At 46.0% G+C, this 20254-nt stretch overlaps 1 protein-coding gene across 2 annotated transcripts in view; it reads left to right on the forward strand.

Annotated features, from left to right (window-relative positions):
• LOC311323231 (autotaxin-like) overlaps positions 1–18349 on the forward strand; it is a 26646-nt gene extending 8297 nt beyond the window's left edge. The window contains exons 7-25 of one of the 2 annotated variants that reach the window (XM_084455423.1): positions 1–11; positions 173–292; positions 1260–1315; positions 1758–1823; positions 1950–2022; positions 2210–2318; positions 2994–3119; positions 3279–3310; positions 3387–3514; positions 3689–3773; positions 3883–3970; positions 4106–4281; positions 4424–4484; positions 4865–5004; positions 6201–6333; positions 7154–7231; positions 9992–10124; positions 12232–12385; positions 17364–18349. The exon at positions 1–11 is cut by the window's left edge and continues 69 nt beyond it. In XM_084455423.1, coding sequence (XP_084311549.1) covers positions 1–11; positions 173–292; positions 1260–1315; positions 1758–1823; positions 1950–2022; positions 2210–2318; positions 2994–3119; positions 3279–3310; positions 3387–3514; positions 3689–3773; positions 3883–3970; positions 4106–4281; positions 4424–4484; positions 4865–5004; positions 6201–6333; positions 7154–7231; positions 9992–10124; positions 12232–12385; positions 17364–17534 — 1940 coding nt within the window. In that variant the 3' untranslated portion in view covers positions 17535–18349. The other variant, XM_084455424.1, reaches the window with a different exon arrangement.
• The last annotated feature ends 1905 nt before the right edge of the window (positions 18350–20254 follow it).

Raw genomic sequence — 20254 nt, forward strand, 5'->3', positions numbered from 1 at the left:
CACTAGCAACGGTGAGTCATCCTAGAGCCTGCTTAATATCCATATATTACTAACGTTGAGTCCTAAGAGTTCTCCAATTCCCCAATAATAATTAGAAATGTTTTTTTGTTACATTGTAATACCGTGAGGACAACGTGGTAACAAGATTGTTATAACCCATCTGTGAGCTCAGGGTCTGTATCCCGAGTCCCACGGCATTGTGGGTAACACTATGCATGACCCGGTCTTCGACGCCAACTTCCACCTGAAAGGCAGAGAGAAGCTGAACCACAGATGGTGGGGTGGGCAGCCGGTGAGTACAGAGAGGCACCTAATGGTGTTCTGGTGAGCTAGGACTAGGGTTCTAATCTGTAGTAATAGGGTTATAATCTGAGTTTGTAGTGTGACATTTTTCAGAATTATACAGTATCTCAAATACTGTCATTGTATTTTGAATTCCGTCCTCATCCCCTACCCCTCCACCAATCAGAGATGTTGCTGTTGGCAACCCCACCCAATCCCCGCCTAGGACTACAGTACATTCAGCCAGATTGATTGGCCACTGATTGAGCACAGCTGCAGTTACTCTGCAATTAGGAAGACAGCTAAAAACTGTTGTCATGCATGAAGCAGATAGAATATTATAGTGTGTGATTATTGTGTACTGTCATTTGTCTCCTCAAAATGATCCAGTGCTGCACAACAGCTGTAATCTTGAGTTTGGTGTTGTGATGAACTGTAGGACTAGGGTTCTAATCTGAGTTTGGTGAACTGTAGGACTAGGGTTCTAATCTGAGTTTGGTGAACTGTAGGACTAGGGTTCTAATCTGAGTTTGGTGAATTGTAGGACTAGGGTTCTAATCTGAGTTTGGTGAACTGTAGGACTAGGGTTCTAATTTGAGTTTGGTGTTGTGATGAACTGTAGGACTGGGGTTCTAATCTGAGTCTGGTGATCTGTAGGACTAGGGTTCTAATCTGAGTTTGGTGAATTGTCGGACTAGGGTTCTAATCTGAGTTTGGTGTTCTCTACCCTCTCTTACTGTGTTCCGGTGAACAGTAAGTGAGTTTGGTGTTCTGGTGAACTGTAAAATTGTAATCTGAGTTTGGTGTTTTGGTGTACTGTAAAGTTGTAATCTGAGTTTGGTGTTTTGGTGTACTGTAAAATTGTAATCTGAGTTTGGTGTTTTGGTGTACTGTAAAATTGTAATCTGAGTTTGGTGTTTTGGTGTACTGTAAAGTTGTAATCTGAGTTTGGTGTTCTCTACCCTCCACCTCTCTAGATCTGGATTACAGCAGAGAAACAAGGGGTGAAGGCGGGCACATTCTTCTGGCCATGGTGAGTTAGGGTTCATACCTCACTAATGACTGACTCACTGATTCATTGACTGAATGTATTGGCTCCTTGATCAATTGGTTTAAATATATTGAGCAGTGAAAAGAGAGCTCATCCCAATCTCAATGAAAACAAGGAGCTGGTAACTGGTAACGATTTGTAAATAATCTGATGAGCTAACCAGCACAAGGCTGGAAAGGGCTGGCCCTCGGACACATCCTGAACAACAACAACAACAACACCCCCATTCAGACAGCCACACACAGAGCGCGCTGTCCAGCCCTCAGAGCACGCTGGACGGAACTCCCGTCTCTGCTGTGGTAGCGAGCTATGCTAATTAGCATTAGCATATTAGCATAGATACATGACAACCACGTGTGGTCTAGGCACTGCCAAAGCTTTCTTTTTTTTAGCTCTGACACCACAGATGTCTGGTGCTCCACAGGATCATCCCGCTGGAGAGGAGAGTCCTGACTATACTGAGGTGGCTCAGTCTGCCGGATGACGAGAGGTAGGAGGACCATCACATGTTATTCATAGACATTTATACAGTACACACATATCCTAATATTCATCCCCGACACCTGTGTGTGTGTGTGTGTGTGTGTGTGTGTGTGTGTGTGTGTGTGTGTTTCAGGCCGTATGTCTACGCTGTCCACTCAGAACAGCCAGACACATTCGGACATAAACTGGGACCCCTCAGCAGTGAGGTGAGCCTCTATGATTGGACAAGAGAGAGAGAGAGAGATAGATAGGGAGAGAGAGAGGGAGAGAGAGAGAGAGGGGGGGCGAGAGAGAGAGGGGGGGCGAGAGAGACACGTCAGAGAGACAATTAGACATGTCTGTGTTTACATGTTGTAAACGTGTTGTTGTTGTTGTTTTTACTGTTGTGTGTAGCTGGACAACCCCCTCAAGGAGATAGACAACATCATCGGCCAGCTGATGAACGGGCTGAAGCAGATGAACCTCCACCGCTGCGTCAACGTCATCATTGTAGGAGATCATGGTAGGGTCATCACCGTAGGAGACCAGGTAGAGTCATCACCGTAGGAGACCAGGTAGAGTCATCACCTAGGAGACCAGGTAGGGTCATCACGGTAGAAGACCACGTTAGGGTCATCACCGTAGGAGACCAGGTAGGGTCATCACGGTAGGAGACCAGGTAGGGTCATCACGGTAGAAGACCACGTTAGGGTCATCACCGTAGGAGACCAGGTAGGGTCATCACGGTAGGAGACCAGGTAGGGTCATCACGGTAGGAGACCAGGTAGGGTCATCACGGTAGAAGACCACGTTAGGGTCATCACGGTAGGAGACCAGGTAGGGTCATCACGGTAGGAGACCAGGTAGGGTCATCACGGTAGGAGACCAGGTAGGGTCATCACGGTAGGAGACCAGGTAGGGTCATCACGGTAGGAGACCAGGTAGGGTCATCACGGTAGAAGACCACGTTAGGGTCATCACGGTAGGAGACCAGGTAGGGTCATCACGGTAGGAGACCAGGTAGAGTCATCATCATAGGAGACCAGGTAGGGAGGGGCTTCAGACATTGAAAACAGCGTAAAATGCTTTCTTTACATGTGACACACAGGCGGACAAACTGTCCCACATCTCACCCTGCTTCACTTTTCATGACACGTGAAAAAACGACCACCGTATGTTCCACTGTACGTCCTCTCAGGTATGGACGAGGCCCACTGCGACATGACAGAATTCCTCAGCTCCTACCCTCTCAACATCGACGAAATCATGCTGATCCCTGGGTCGCTGGGTCGGATACGACCCCGCGACCCCAAGTCTCAGACCTGTGAGTCTGCTGTACTGTGTATCATCTAGAGAAGCACCTGGATATTAGGCAATAGAAGGTTCACTAGGAAAATTGTTGGCCACTTACTTTGAAATCACTGGAGGATCTAGAGAGAAAATCGTTGCTCACACATCTTTTTTTCCCCACACTTTTTTTCAGACGACCCAAAAGTAGTAGTTGCCAATCTCACCGTAAGTAGCCTACATGATTTGAAACAGCCGTTTGCTGTGGAAAACATATTTCACCTTTGACCTTGTTTGGCTGCAGTGTAAAATGCCCACCCAGCACTTCAAGGCGTACCTGAAGAAGCACCTCCCCAAGCGGCTTCACTACGCCAACAACCGGCGCATAGAGGAGGTCCACCTGCTCATGGAGAGGAAGTGGCACATCGCCAGGTACAGCTGCCCTGCTCCCGCAGGTCCCTCCAACCAGGCGCTGGCTTTTCTGTTGCCCATTAACCTGAGGAGAATAATGGATATGGTTTGCTAGTTTCGGCTCCTATCGAGAATCTGCAAGTACCTGTAGCAACTGATCATAACGTTGTTGTTTTCCACGGCATTTAATTCTAGGAAAATGCCAGAGAACAGGAGGAACCCTGCGAGATGTGGTTTCTTTGGGGACCACGGATTTGACAACAAGATCACCAGCATGAGGGTACATCTGCTCCCCATCGCCATCTCATTAGTATAGTTATGTTCTGTTACAGTCACTGCTGCTTGTTCTACCCGTTATAGATTCTGTGTGATTGGATTTCTGTTCACAGACAATCTTTTTGGGCCACGGACCAACATTCAAGTTCCAGAAACAAGTGCCAGCATTTGAAAACATAGAGCTGTACAATGTCATGTGTGGTAAGATGTCCATTTTGAATGTTTTCTCTGTGGATTGCCAATACAACATGTACAGAAGGTGTTTCAATGCCAGAAAGGTTAAAAGTTTCGGTACAAACTTTTCTTGTCTTCTCCGTCTTGTGTTCTCTCCCTCAGACCTCCTGGGTTTGGACCCCGCCCCTAACAACGGGACCCACGGCAGTCTGAACGACATGCTGAAAGCCCCCCCTTACACCCCAACCATGCCCGAGGAGGTGTCCGCCCCCTCCCCCACCCCCTCTGACCCCGCCCCCGCCGCCATCTACGACCTGGGGTGCAGCTGTGACGATGAGGTTCGTGGAGAGGTCACGGTGGGGTCATTTTAAGCATCAAACATTTCCTGGGGAGGAATGCACTCTACATTACTACTGTTGTATTACATATATACTGGTAGCGGTGTGTGACTGGTGTGTTTAATATGTCCTTCTGTTCCAGAACAAAGTTGAGGAGAGCAGTCTGCCGTTCAGCCCAAGCCCAGACGGAGCCTACTCTTACAGTACGTTTACATCTACTTTACCTTTTAGGAAGTACTAAGACCATACCCCCTGGAGCAGCTATACATATAGGAAGTACTAAGACCATACCCCCTGGAGCAGCTATACATACAGGAAGTACTAAGACCATACCTCATGGAGCAGCATGTGTTGCACAACTGTAACACGTTGTCCGTCTTGTATATTTGTCCAATAAAAGACACACTCACACACACACACACACACACACACACACACACACACACACACACACACACACACACACACAAAGACAGTGTGGGTGCCCCCTCACTTACTGTACCCTGAATGAATGAATGAATGAATGAATGAATGAATGAATGAATGATCGAGTGAACAAATGGATATCATCTTGTCTCCGCAGACACTACCCACCTGCCGTACGGCCGTCCCGCGGTGCTGTTTGAGACGCGCTACAGCCTCCTGCACCATGTGGACTTCATCAGCGGCTACAGCCTGGACCTGAACATGCCTCTCTGGAGCTCCTTCACCCTGACCAGACAGGTCAGTCCTCCTCCTCCTCCTCCCTCCTCCTCCTCCTCCCTCCTCCTCCTTCACCCTGACCAGACAGGTCAGTCCTCCTCCTCCTCCTCCTCCACCCTGCCCAGACAGGTCAGTCCTCCTCCTCCTCCTCCTCCTCCACCCTGCCCAGACAGGTCAGTCCTCCTCCTCCTCCTCCTCCCCCTCCTCCTCCACCCTGCCCAGACAGGTCAGTCTTCCTCCTACTCCTCCACCTCTACCCTGCCCAGACAGGTCAGTCTTCCTCCTCCCTTCTCCTCCTCCACCCTGCCCAAACAAGTCAGTCCTCCTCCTCCTCCTCCCTCCTCCTCCTCCACCCTGCCCAGACAGGTCAGTCCTCCTCCTCCTCCTCCTCCTCCACCCTGCCCAGACAGGTAAGTCCTCCTCCTCCTCCTCCACCCTGCCCAGACAGGTCAGTCCTCCTCCTCCTCCTCCTCCTCCACCCTGCCCAGACAGGAACCAGTCCTCCTCCCTCCTCCTCCTCCACCCTGCCCAGACAGGTACCAGAGATGTAGTGAGTGTGAATGGGACTGTGGTCCAACCAGCCTGGCATAGCTGCCCCTCACAGCCCCCCAGCACACTCATGTAAAGCCCTTCCCCCTCCCCCAGAGAGGCAGGCTCAGCCAGGGTCTCCACAGGGCGTCCCTCACTCCACTCTCCCTCTGAGAAACCACGGACAGGACGCCGGCAAGGCGCGTGCTTCAGAGATTACCTCAAGGAGGGACACGGGAATTTATTTTAGAGTTCAAACATGGCTGCCGCTTCGCAAGGAGAGTCTGGTGCTCCGCCAAGCCCCGCCCCCAGGGTCACAGAGGTGTTTTGACGACGGCTCACGCTTGGTTGTGCCATACTGTAAGTCCAGACCTGCTACACAAGAGAGAGCCTCAGGCCTCGCACACTGGCGCGCTTATGAGCTAGCAGAGACCCTTCAGTGGCACCTGTGTCAAGCTAGCCCAGCTGAGCTGGGGCTCGGAGCCGAGCAGACACACCCCTGAGCAGAGTCGGCGTCTAAACGCCTGTGTACGCAGACCCCGCCCTCATACTGGAACAGCAACACTCACACATTCACACCTTTTTTAATGGCGTAGCAGCACTGGGCCCGTTTCACATACACTGCATGTGTGACATGCGTGTGTGTGTGTGTGTCATGTACAGGCATGAATGCGTGTTCTCTCTTCCAGGAGGGCGTGGCGCCGGAGGCGGCGGCGGGGGGGTGCGTGAGGGCGGACGTGCGCATGACCCGGGAGCACTGCCCGGCCTGCAGCGACTACAGCCAGAACACACAGCTCTCCTACGGCTTCCTCTACCCCCCAGGTCAGAACACACCTCATCAAACTAAATTTATTGCAATATATTGGAAAATATAATGTAATATATCAAACAATACGTTTCCATATATAGGAAACTAGTTGTTATATTTTCCAATATACTGCAATATATGAAAAGCAGCAATTCCTTATGTATTATTCAATATATGATGTATGCATCATATATTATTCTGTATATTTCCTCCATATATTGTGCATACTATAATATATTGTTAATATATAGGGGAATATATTTTCTTTGCATAAGGGGCATTACTGCATGTCCGCATATGCAGCTTTTTAAAATATTTTTATTTAACCTTTATTTAACCAGGTAAAGAAGCTTGAGATCAAAGAACTCTTTTTCGAGCAACACCTGACCAATGGCAGCATAAAAAACAACACAAAACTAAAACAAAAACAGACCAATATAGAACACAGTTATGTTGCATTATACAGGCTCAGGTTAGCCTTCGATAGCCCTTTGTGATTCACACAAGGCCTACATAGGAGAGGATACAGCCAGAAGAATTGTCCTTCCAATTTCTCCACCATCCCAGGGGGTCTCTGTGAGGTATCATATTAACAGTGCCTTGTGTTGTGTTATGGCTTAGTATAGCCTTCATAAGACCTTTATATGCCCTACATAAGGCATGCATAAGGGCTCATGGATGATAAAGTTAGGACACAGAACTGTCTTACAGCTTCACACACACACACAGACACACACACACACACACACACACACACACACACTTAGAATTATCTTACTGTAACATGTCCATATTATAGAAGATTGAAAATCAGGCTATTGTTTGTGTTGACAGAACTGGCCACATCTCCTGAATCCAGATACGACGCTTCCCTGATCACCAACACTGTCCCCATGTACCCTGCCTTTAAGAGTGAGTACCCATTCATTCCTCGTACTCCCCATGTACCCTGCCTTTAAGAGTGAGTACCCATTCATTCCCGCTACTCCCCATGTACCCTGCCTTTAAGAGTGAGTACCCATTCATTCCTCCTACTCCCCATGTACCCTGCCTTTAAGAGTGAGTACCCATTCATTCCCCCTAATCCCCATGTACCCTGCCTTTAAGAGTGAGTACCCATTCATTCCTCCTACTCCCCATGTACCCTGCCTTTAAGAGTGAGTACCCATTCATTCCCCCTACTGCTCATGTACCCTGCCTTTAAGAGTGAGTATCCATTCATTCCTCCTACTCCCCATGTACCCTGCCTTTAAGAGTGAGTACCCATTCATTCCCCCTGCCCCCCATTTACCCTGCCTTTAAGAGTGAGTACCCATTCATTCCCCCTAATCCCCATGTACCCTGCCTTTAAGAGTGAGTACCCATTCATTCCCCCTACTGCTCATGTACCCGGCCTTTAAGAGTGAGTACCCATTCATTCCCCCTAATCCCCATGTACCCTGCCTTTAAGAGTGAGTACCCATTCATTCCCCCTACTGCTCATGTACCCTGCCTTTAAGAGTGAGTACCCATTCATTCCCCCTACTGCTCATGTACCCTGCCTTTAAGAGTGAGTACCCATTCATTCCCCCTACTGCTCATGTACCCTGCCTTTAAGAGTGAGTACCCATTCATTCCCCCTACTCCCCATGTACCGTGCCTTTAAGAGTGAGTACCCATTCATTCCTCCTACTGCCCATGTACCCTGCCTTTAAGAGTGAGTACCCATTCATCTTACCTACCCCCATGTACCCTGCCCTTAAGAGTACCCATTCATCCCCCCTACTCCGAATGTACCCTGCCTTTAAGAGTGAGTACCCATTCATTCCCCCTACTCTCCATGAACCCTGCCTTTAAGAGTGAGTACCCATTCATTCCCCCTGCCCCCCATGTACCCGGCCTTTAAGAGTGAGTACCCATTCATTCCCCCTGCCCCCCATGTACCCTGCCTTTAAGAGTGAGTACCCATTCATTCCCCCTGCCCCCCATGTACCCGGCCTTTAAGAGTGAGTACCCATTCATTCCCCCTGCCCCCCATGTACCCTGCCTTTAAGAGTGCGAACCCATTAATCTCACCTACCCCCATGTACCATGCAAGGATATCTTTATTAGAAGGTGTTGTAAGCATATCTTTATTAGGTCTTATATCTTTATTAGAAGGTGTTGTAAGCATATCTTTATTAGGTCTTATATCTTTATTAGAAGGTGTTGTAAGCATATCTTTATTAGGTCTTATATCTTTATTAAAAGGCACTGTAAGCATATCTTTATTAGAAGGTGTTGTAAGAATGTCTTGTAAAGTGTTGTAACTTTATTGGGTTTTATCTGCATGTTTGCCTGTGATACTGTGATATATACACACACACACACACACACACACACACTCCGACACACAGGGAGGCCTGTCTGATGACCTCAGGTCTGAAGGAGAGGGAGCAGGCTGACACCCATTGTCCTCTCACACACAGACACCCATCTTATCAGGACAGAACAGACAAACACACACACACACACGCACACACTCTCACAAATAAGGGAAAGTATCCAAGTCTACATGCACGCTTCCAACATCACACCTTCAGTACACACACACACACACACACACACACACACACACACACAAACACACACACACACACACACACACACACAAAGGCAGCCTCAGTCTCGACCAGAATACCAAGTGTTACTATTTACACTTCAGTTCTGTTTTCTGGAACATGGTAGTACGCTGAGAGAGGCTCTGTACTCTTACATCTCTTACTACAGTAGGCTGTTGTTTCAGTTGTTTCGGGGACTTTGAAAACGGTAACATGCCGATAGCAAGAGAAGAGGAGTATGGGTTGAATCTGATTGGCCAGGAGAATCTCTGTTGCCACTGATTGGGCAGTAATAGACCCATTGACAAGGCTAATCTCCAAAACCTATATCCGGTGAGTCAGACTAGCACACTGCAGGCTTAAATAACTTTAAAGAAGTAGTGTGCTGACATTTAACCATATTTTGGTATGTCTACCATGAACCAGAAACAGAAAAGATAGAGATCATTCCAGTATTGAGCTAGCTGCAGTTTTTCTGCAGGCTTTCACTGGGCTACAATGAAAGTTAATGGGGCACACGTGAATGCGTTGGAAAAACTGTGAATAATGCAAATAAATGTGCTTTTCCAAGACGGGAAGCACAGGATGTAATCTTACCAGTCTCAGTATGTTCTCCTGTGAAATGTATCGCAATTAATATTTTTAGGTGTTTGGCATGACTTGTGTGACAATGTGAAAACAAGCACCAGGGGAATGCTTATGTCCAAGCCATGTCAAACATGTAAAAATATTCAGATTGCCCTGTGCTTCACGTCTCGGAAAAGCACAATTATCATAGGTTTTCCAATGCATTCAGGGGTGCCCCATTGACTTCCATTGTAGCCCAGTGAGAGCTGACAGAAAAGCTGCAGCTAGCGTAATACTGTAACGATCAGTGAAATTATGGTCTATATGTTTCAGGTTCATGGTAAACAGACCACAAATAGGACTAAATGTCCAAAATAGCACACTACCCTTTAAATGTCCTCAGAGAGGCAGTTTGCGTTTGGCAACATACAGTATCATAAATATCTAGCAAGACTCTGCAGATAGCGCTGCGATACTAGCCACAAACTGCAGATCCAGGCCTGTGTGTCTCCCTGTATGTGTGCAGGAGTGTGGGGCTACCTGCAGGGGGCGCTCCTCAGGCGGTACACGGACGAGAACAACGGCGTGAACATCCTCGCTGGTCCTGTCTTCGACCACAACTACGACGGCCTCCGGGACGCCACCGACAAGATCAAAGAGTAAGAGTCAAAAGTCAAGGTCCGGGCCTGAAACTGTAGTGTATAGAGTGATATGATCGTCCCCACCACCAGACCTGAGTAGAAATACTGTTTGAAATGAACCTGCCGTCCCCCACCTATGACGCATGTCGTCAGCATGTACAGGTGTTGAATGTATAAGTGGAGTGGGCTTTTCTACTTTAGATATCTATAGAGCCTGCATATAGGCCATCTTTCTCTTTTTCGGTCTTAAATGTAAGCATTTATTCGAAAGTAAGTAGTGAAATAAAATATCAGTGATTAAAATAGTTAATATATAGTTAATATACTTTTACTGAGACAATAAGCATAGTTTTTTTTTATCTACAAAGCAAAATGTAGGCTACTTGGCAATGGGAAAAATGGATTGTGGCGAGTGCCCCCCCGGTGATGGGCTCTGGTACATGCGTGCCAAACGCACATACTTACACACGCATACATGCACAACACCTATTAAGAGATGTAGCCATGTTGCAGGCCAGTACCAGCATCTGCACCTTCTGTGCTTCTAAAAATAGAAATCCTATGGTGGAAATGAATGGGGTTTTTGTTTGTGTATTTAAGGCCACTTGGCAAGTGATCATTGAGCAAAGTATGTAACCCCAACACTAGCTCATAATTATAAGTTTAAATGTAAAGCTACCAGAATACTACTAGGCCCAATCCCAATATCCCCCCTTAGCCCTATCCCCTAGTTTTGGAGTGCCCTTGACTGGGTAGGCCCCTTCAGAACGGAGCCACAAGGGATGGGGGTTAAAATCTTTACCTAAGAAATGGGACACCACTCGCTACGTCTTCAATCAGAATTTTATTACTTTGCCTGACTTTCTGTGGAGTCCCTGGGATGTTAATTAGTAAGTATGATTACTATTATTATAGTGACACATCTGACCAAATTCCAGGACAAAACAAGACAGATGAATCACTTGTACAGCCAGGAAGCATGTTTACACATCGGCTTAACGTTAGTCCTGCCCATAGAAATGCACTGATATTAGTTGAGCAGGGAAGAGCAGAAAAATGCTAGCCTACTGGATTATTTTTCGGATTTCATACACTGGACATGGAATCAACTGTCACTCAAAAACCGTTGTTTACACAAAGTTCTATTGATCAATCAAGTAACTTACTGGAACATCAAAACACAATGAAATGCCGTTGACATCGTAAATAGCGATGTTTTTCTGAAATGCGTGTCATAACGATCCAATGACATGTTCCTTTGCATCTACAGTACATTAAACTAAGCTTTTCCACGGATTTCACAATTTTTTAATGATTATTTGCGAAGACCCATTGGGCTTTTTCCCCATGGTTTTTCACGGCACCGGCAGCTATGTTTCATATCACTGCCTCGGTTCGCAAAGCATTGTGTGAATTTTCATCAACCCCTCGGTTTCAAGTCAGCATCTGAAAACCCTCGTTTTGGAGGGCTGTTTGAACGTCCACTAGCCCTCGATATGCTCCCTAGCCCTCGAAGCTAAAAGGAATGGGAGTGGGACACACTACCCTACGCGTGAACGTGCAAAATGTAGGGTAGGGCCTAGGGCTAGGGCTAAGGGGGGGTATTGGGATTGGGCCCTACTGTACAGTATATCCAGATGTACTCACTACACCTCCTAGTGGCTGAGCATGATGTTGACACCACAGTCTCACAGAAAGAGCAGTTCAAGTCTGTGGGAAGGAAGGCCTGGCTGATGCTGTGTGATTAACCTTTGTTCACAATATAGTCTAGTCTAAATAAGCACGACAGGTCAAACCCTAGTCTATGGCAGCCAGTGCCCTGATGTCTCTGTCTGTAGGGCTGACCACCTCCGGACATGTTGGTCTGGACCTGGGACTAGGACTGCATCTGTGTGTGTGTGTGTGTGTGTGTATGTGTGTGTGTGTGTTCGGTGTGTTCAAGTGTCTGTGTTTGTTTGAGAGAGACAGAGAGACAGAGAGACAAGAGAGAGAGCAAGAGCGAGACAGAGAGAGTGCTGTAGAGAGGGAGAGGAAGAGAGAGAGAGAGAGCGCGCTGTATGTCTCCCTCTGTGTAACTGTGTATCTCCCTCCTCACCCCTCTTCCCTGTGCGCTGTGCTCCTCCAGGGCAGCAGGGGGCGCTCTGGCCGTGCCCACCCACTACTTCATGGTGCTGACTAGCTGCCAGGACCAGAACCAGACAGCAGAGGAGTGTGACGGGCCACTGCATGTCTTCTCCTTCCTGCTGCCACACAGGCCCGACAACACAGAGAGCTGCAAGGTGAGCGAGACACACACACAGACGCACACACACGTGCACACACACACATGCACACACACACACGCCGACATACATACGTGTGCACACACAGTATTACACCATTTTGGGGATTTATCAAAGGAAAAGTGTGTAAAGTACACACAACAAAAAGTATGTAAATTACACGTCCTTCAGATATGGTATACCGTGTTTTACATGTTTTTTGAGGACAGGGGGAGTTGGTGACAGTTGGTGAGCCAGTGAATTGCAATGGTGAGGGAGAGAGGGTAAAAAGAAAAAGGTTTCACCCTGCTCGCCCGGGCCAAACTGTGCGACGCACGATGCTGTCATCCTATTCAACTCTCCTTTAAATATTACCGGTTCAAATAGAAAATATAGCCTACATATTGTCTTAGAATACACTGAATTTCTCATGATTAGGCTCCTTAGGCTACAGTAGAACAACACAGTGATGTCATGACAGTAGGCCCCTCAAGTGACTTTGAGAAGCCATGAAAAGTGGCCAATAAATGTGATGGACTATTATTATCATCCATATCATCAACATCATTATCACACACAGGCCCACACACACACCCCTCCATGTGATCTAATTACATCTGTTGATTTAATAGTTCCCGCAGTGACAACATTGTGGCCCGTGTGCTGCTGCGGTACTCTGTCACCTTTTTCCTGGCCGCTCTCTGTAAAGATGGAAGTGTCATCATTGCTTATTGCAGTATGGCAATTGGGGGGGGGGGGGCACAATTACGAGATGTTGAATGAAACCCACCTTCACATCTGTCCACTTATGGTCCACCTCTGCTTTGGTCCTCTGAGTGGCACTGACGGCGTTCACAGACGGCGTTCACAGCGGCGATGATGGCCATCCACTCCGCATGTTTAGTCTTGTTAGTGAGCTTCAAGCCATGCCTAGATGTGATGTGGTCAGGATTACATATTCGGTTGGTATAATGTTCATCATACTGTGTTTGGTTTATTGTTCTCTACAGGTTCTTCTACTGTTACTAAGTAAATCATCCAAAAACAGTTTGCTCTTTGCACTACAAGTTCATACTGCAGCATCATGTAAGCTGGACGACACAGCACAGTCAATTGACGCTTTTCACAGTAGACATTTTGACTTGTCATAGTAGGGTGACACACTAAAGTGAATGGGCACATTAATAATTTGATGTCACAACCATTCCATCCCATTGTTTATCCTACGATGACAAGTCAACATTGCTGCTGTGGAAATGGTCCATTATACAGGGGTGGTGAAAAGTAAGTGTGAAAAGTGTGATACAACTAACATGTATTAATATTATTATTATTATTTGACTCATGCAAATACCTTGCAAAGAGGGAAGATTTCCTCGCTCGCACTTCACTAACAAGTGTGTGGATCTCAGCTTCCGAGAAGTTTTTCTTCTTTGTCCTCTTGGGTGCCATCGCTTCTTCTCCGTTTTTTTTCTCCACACATTCCATTGCACATGTGGTTTTTATGTGGAAATCCTTTCATGTGCTCATTTGCATAGTTCAATTTGGGCTTAATGTGTTTGGGCTTGTTGGAGGCGGACTGTGAAATACATTCTGTTGTGGGTAAGGGCAGATTTATCAAGGGGAGATTTGTCTCAGCTGTGCTTACATGTTTGGCTGTGGTACAACAAGTTTGGTAAATCCGAAAACGGTGTACATTTTTATGTGTACGGATTCCTTTTGTGTGTATCCATTTTGTGTGTATCCACTTTTTTTAGTAACAGTTTTACACGTTTTTTGATAAATGAGGCCCCAGAACTCACAAGTGCATCTCCTTTCTCAACAAGTGACTAAATCTAGTGCTGAAGGCAAAGTGCAAGAATAGCAAACTAATACAAAAACTAATACTAAAATACAATCGATGCTTAAGAGGTAGGATCCTGGTAGTACTTCTGACAAACACACACACACACACACACACACACACACAAACACACACAGACACAGACACACAAACACACACAGATGCATGCATGTGCACACACATGAATACACTAACCCACATGCATTCACGCAAACACAAGCACTCAAGCGCGCAAGCACAAACATGCATACTCAAGCACACACACACCAACACACACACATACACGCACACACAGATGCCAGATTCGAGTCTAAACTGTATCAATGTTAGCGGTCCTCCACAGGGGCGCACTGTGGCTTTAAATTCAACTGAGGCTGTCGCTTCATCTCACATTATCATCATCATACTACAATGGAAGAAGTCTCTTCATATGTCTGTCTGTATTTGAGGAACAGCCACTGTATGAAGTTGAAATTGAAGGAAGCGCGTGGAAGCGTGTTGAGTGTGAAGTTGTTTGGATCAGCAGTTCTGCAAGCAGCATTCCTGGAGGCCGAGCGATCATTCTGTTCCCAACAGGGACGTTCTGAACGGGCACTGCACTAGTTTACACTAACAAGTAGTTTACAGTAACAAGTAGTTTACAGTAACCAGTAGTTTACAGTAACCAGTAGATTACAGTAACAAGTAGTTTACAGTAACAAGTAGTGTACAGCAAGTAGTTTACACTAACACGTAGTGTGTACAGTAACAAGTAGTTTACAGTAACCAGTCATCTAGTTGAATGTGTAACAGGAGCTCTGCTTTGGATCATTCCCACTCTCATGGTCCCATTCACGGTGTGCTGTTAAGAAAGGACCCGGTCAGTTGATAGACTTCTAGGAACGGAGAGTAACGGTCAATCTTTCTACCATCCTTCTCAGCGGTCTGTCTGTCTGTCTGTGAAAATCCGCCTTGATCCAGGATCTGACCACCAGTTGACTGATCCAGGATCTGACCGCCGGTCGACTGATCCTGGATCTGACCGCTGGTCGGCTGCAGCCGCATCTAAGAACAAATGCAGAAGAAAAGAACAACACATAAATCACTTAATTATCTGCATCATTTAGCTTCTCCTCAGATTCCTGGTAACTGCATATTTGGCATCCGGACATTTTAAATGTGGGTGAGTGATGGATAAGCGTTTCCATCCCTCAGCAGTAGAGTGGTTGTTTTGCCGTCGTGAGGACGCCGTGTCCTCCCTTGCCCCGACAGCACCGTCTCACGCCATTCGCCAGGACCTGTGGTGTATGATGACATCACTCCAGCTCTACGACCACGTGTTCCACCAGGATGCTCTCAATGCCCTTGGGAATCTCAGATCAAACGTTAGATCTCATCATCATCATCATCACACTCCTTTGTCACCGGGGTGAGCCACGCCCTTATCTGCCAATGACCTTTGAACCCCCCGCTAGGGTTCACTGTCTCAGCTACAGTACATACAGCTAGCTGTATGTTGTCTGTTTTACTTGACTTTCTTGAGTCCTCTTATGAGAAACTCAGTAAATCAAAGCTATTTTGAGTGTGACCAGTGAGAACAGGATGACATGTGTCTCAGTGGCGTCCTTTATGAGAGCGTGTTATTACATGAATCATCATGTTATTACATGAATCACTGACCTCTTTGAAGCTGCAAGCTGGTGAAGGCCAGCTGGTTGTTATGCTCTACAGGTGGCTGTGATTTGACAGTAATAATTAGTAATCATTAATCAGTGCTGAAGTAAGTGTCATCATCCAGCTGTGGGGATCTTTCACTAACGCAATTTGTAGGCAACTCAAACTGCATGTGACGGTACAAATACAAGTATAATAGTGTTTTTTTTTAGTTTTTTTTTTAGAGAGACTTGTGCACATACAGAGTGGGAGGTGCTGGTCAAAGCAAGAAACGGTCAAACATGAAGAGTTAAACCTTAGTAGTAGTAGAAGTAGTAGTGCTAGTAGTAGTAGTAGTAGTCGTAGTAGTAGTAGTAGTAGTGGTAGTAGTAGTACTATTAGTAGTAAGTAGTAATAAGTAGTAGTACTGTACTTTATTGATCAGTGTCATCTGAGAACAGATGACATGCAGACGGCATGTCTCAGAGTTGTATCTGAAGACTGATGTGTAGAGTGTGAACAGGAAGGGACCCAGGCCAGTCCCTTGTGGGGCCCCTGTGTTGCTGAATACTCTCTCTGACACAGCCCTGAAGCCTCACATACTGTGGTCTGCAGGTCAGTAGTCCGTAACACAGGTCACTAGGGGGCATCCACCTGCATAGTCTGTAGCCTGTTTCACAGAAGTAAGGCCTGTATGGTGTTGAAGGCAAGGCTTTAATAATTTCACTTTTTTCATTATTATTTTTTTATATATCGTTTTCACTTTTTGTTTTCCATTTCAGTTTAGTTTTTAAAGTGGGTTTGCTAGTTTAGTTTTTTCTAATGCTTAGTATTCATTTTTATTAGTTTCAGTATTAGTTTTAGTTTTTCTTTTCTTCTGCGCTACTGAGCTCATGTTGTTTCACTCTGTGTGAAACAAACCATCTGGCGCAAGTCAGGTTACTTCTGGGCAGGGACACAGCCCCTGGATATTAAATCTATGGAGGATAGATTTCATATCCACCCAAAATGCTAGGCTTATGTATGAAATGAAAAAGACTAAAACGTAAGACATTTTCTCAATAGCTTTAGTTTATTTTCATTAGTTTTGTAAACACACAATACAGTTTTTATTTTGTTTTGTAAAGACTAATTTTTATTTTTATTTCAGTTAACTAAAATCTTTTTTCATACCTAGTTTTCATTTTTTAATTAATTTCTGTTAACTATAAAAACCTTGGTTGAAGGCATTGGAGAAATCAAAGAACCTGATCCTCACAGCGCTGCCAGATCTGAGGTGAGCCAGGACGAGCCCCTCCAGGATCTTCATGATGTGGGATGTCAGCACCACTGCTCTGTAGTCATTAAGATGCTAGGGTGCCCTAGGGGTGGTCTCTGGGGGGAAAGGAGGGTTAGTGGAGTTTCTGGGGTGCGGGCTGTGTTTCATGTGTCAAGTCATCAGTAATGCTTTGTCATATTGACTCTGGATGTGTGTGTGTGTGTGTGTGTGTGTGTGTGCGCCTGTGTGTGTGTGTTCCCCAGAGTGCTGAGGAGGAGTCCCAGTGGGTGGAGGATCTGCTGCAGCTGCACACGGCGCGTGTCCGAGACGTGGAGATCCTGACCGGGCTGGACCTCTACAGGGACACCAACCTCACCCTGCCCCAGAGCCTGTCCCTCAAGACATACCTGCACACCTTCGAAGAGGACAACTAAAACAAACACACCCCTCACTGTCTCACTCTGCCCCCCTCTCTCTCTCTCTCTCTCGCCGTGTTTGTTTTCACATTTCCCTGTTTCAGGCCTACTCTCTTTCTCTCTATTTTCACCTCTTCTCCCTGTTATTCCCCTTGTTCCTTGGTTGACTCTCTCTCTCTCAGTCTCTCTCTGTGTTTCCGTCTCTCTGTCTCTCTCGGCCTCTCTCTGGGTTTCCGTCTCTCTCTCTGTCTCTCTCTCTCTCTCACTGTGTTTCAGTCTCTCTTTCATTCTCTCTCTCTGTCTCTCTCTTTGTTTCTCTCTGTCTCTCTCTGGGTCCTATGTTGGTGAATCAGTAATGTTGTGGCTGAGGATGATGGCGCACCCCCAGGCTGGATTGAGCTAATATAATACATGTGTGTGTACTGGGGGTTTGGTTTCATAAGGGCCAATCACAACATTTGTTTTCCATCACTTCCAATACCAGTGTGGCAACGCTATGGAATTGGCAATTTCCTGACATAGATGAGTTTTGCACAGCTGCGCTAAGAGTGCTTCCATAAGAGAGTGAGAATGCACTCACATTCTGAGGGTACTGTCATGTACCACTCACATTCTGAGGGTACTGTCATACCACTCACATTCTGAGGGTACTGTCATACCACTCACATTCTGAGGGTACTGTCATACCACTCACATTCTGAGGGTACTGTCACACCACTCACATTCTGAGGGTACTGTCACACCACTCACATTCTGAGGGTACTGTCATACCACTCACATTCTGAGGGTACTGTCATATACCACTCACATTCTGAGGGTACTGTCATACCACTCACATTCTGAGGGTACTGTCATACCACTCACATTCTGAGGGTACTGTCATATACCACTCACATTCTGAGGGTACTGTCATACCACTCACATTCTGAGGGTACTGTCATACACCACTCACATTCTGAGGGTACTGTCATATACCACTCACATTCTGAGGGTACTGTCATACCACTCACATTCTGAGGGTACTGTCATACCACTCACATTCTGAGGGTACTGTCATATACCACTCACATTCTCTCTGTCTCTCTCTGTCTTTCTTTATGTCTCTCTCTCTGTATCTCTGTCTCTGTGTCCCTCTCTGTCTCCGTCTCTGTGTCTCTCTCTCTGTCTCTCTCTCTCTCTCTCCACTCTCCTCTCTCCCCTAGTACATCTCTGGTCCTTAGGTGTATATTTTTATACAATTTGTCATATTTATTATGTAGCAGATGGTAGTGCCACGTACTGTACAGTAGTATAGTAATCCAGTGTGAACGGAGGTCTTGGACGGTGTGTGGGGGTAGGGCTTGGCTTGTGTGTGTGTGTGTGTGTATACGTTGCTGTGTGTTGCTTGTGAGAAGCCAAACTTGTGAATGGAGTGTTTGTGGTGGGTACGTTATTGTTTGGTTGGTGTGTGCCATCATGGTTTCAGTTACATCTCCTTGTTTCATATTATCTCACATCTTTCAGTACTGTCAAGTAATGTGTTACTGTGAACAGCTTAGCTCATACTATACCGACTATATACAGTAAGTGTCTATCTTATGTGCAGCACTCTAGACTAAGTCTGAGTCACTTATTGGTGTCAAAGTTTCAGCACATTTAACTAGCCTCATCTCACTACTAAACCCTGACCTCCATTTTACATAGCTTCAGATGGTTGAATATGTTTTTTCCCTTCTAAATTGTGCATTAACGCGTGGAAAAAATTCTGATCAGAATAAATTTGTATAATGTTGCACAAGGGCGTTTGGAGTGGTTATTTTACATCTTGAAAGTGAAAAATGCCGATTCAGATGTTGTCTCCAAGATACTGTCTGCTGTTCATTCCCTGTGGTTGAAGACTTCTTGTGTTTTGTTTTAAAAAATATATTTTTGAATCTATCCAACATTAACCAGCATCCATTTTGATTTTTGATTTTGATTTAAAGAAATCCATGAAGCGGTTACAGTCATCAACGGAGGGATCAGCAGCAGTGGAGGCCCTGGGCTTAAAGGAGTAGTAAAGGGGAAAATCATGTTTAGCCCTGTTTTAAGGTTACTTATGATCATATACAAGGTTCAGATCAAAACGTTGACAAAACTAGCACTTTTGAGAAAGTCTGATAATTGCTCTACCACCATTTTGGTAATACAATGGACGCAGTCAGTGGTGCAGTGCTACTTTTAAAGGTGATTTGAAATGTTTATATATCATGAATATAAACACGGTTCAGAATGCCTCTCAACCAATCAGAATACGCAGTCTGAACTACCTGTTGAATAAATTAAGCTAAAATGGTGTTAGAATCACCGTGACACCCTGGCTGTGTCAAGTGACAGAGTGACACGCCAACCTCTCGGAGAGCCATCTCCGTGCTGTGACGCTGGTCCCCTGAAGCGGGACTGTGATAGAATGTGTCTCTCTGCCCTGCATGTTGACCCTCCACACGTCCCTAAAACGCAGGCTGGAGACAAGGGGAATTAACAGAGTGTGGACTTAACAGTGTTTATTAACCCAGTCGGGTGCCCAGCTGTCGTGGCAGGAAATGTCAGCCGAAAGGCCACATATTAGTTTTAACAGTTTCATTATAGCCTGACTGTACGATCGCGAAGTTGTGAACAGAATAAATACCACATATGAGCAAATACAACCTGCTCCGCAATTAAATTGAAAGTAAGTGTCTAACATGTTCCCAAGTAATGATTTTATCAAGTCTGACCAC

The sequence above is a fragment of the Borostomias antarcticus genome (genome assembly GCF_949987555.1).
Source record: "Borostomias antarcticus genome assembly, chromosome: 21".
In the NCBI taxonomy this organism is placed as follows: Eukaryota; Metazoa; Chordata; class Actinopteri; order Stomiiformes; family Stomiidae; genus Borostomias; species Borostomias antarcticus.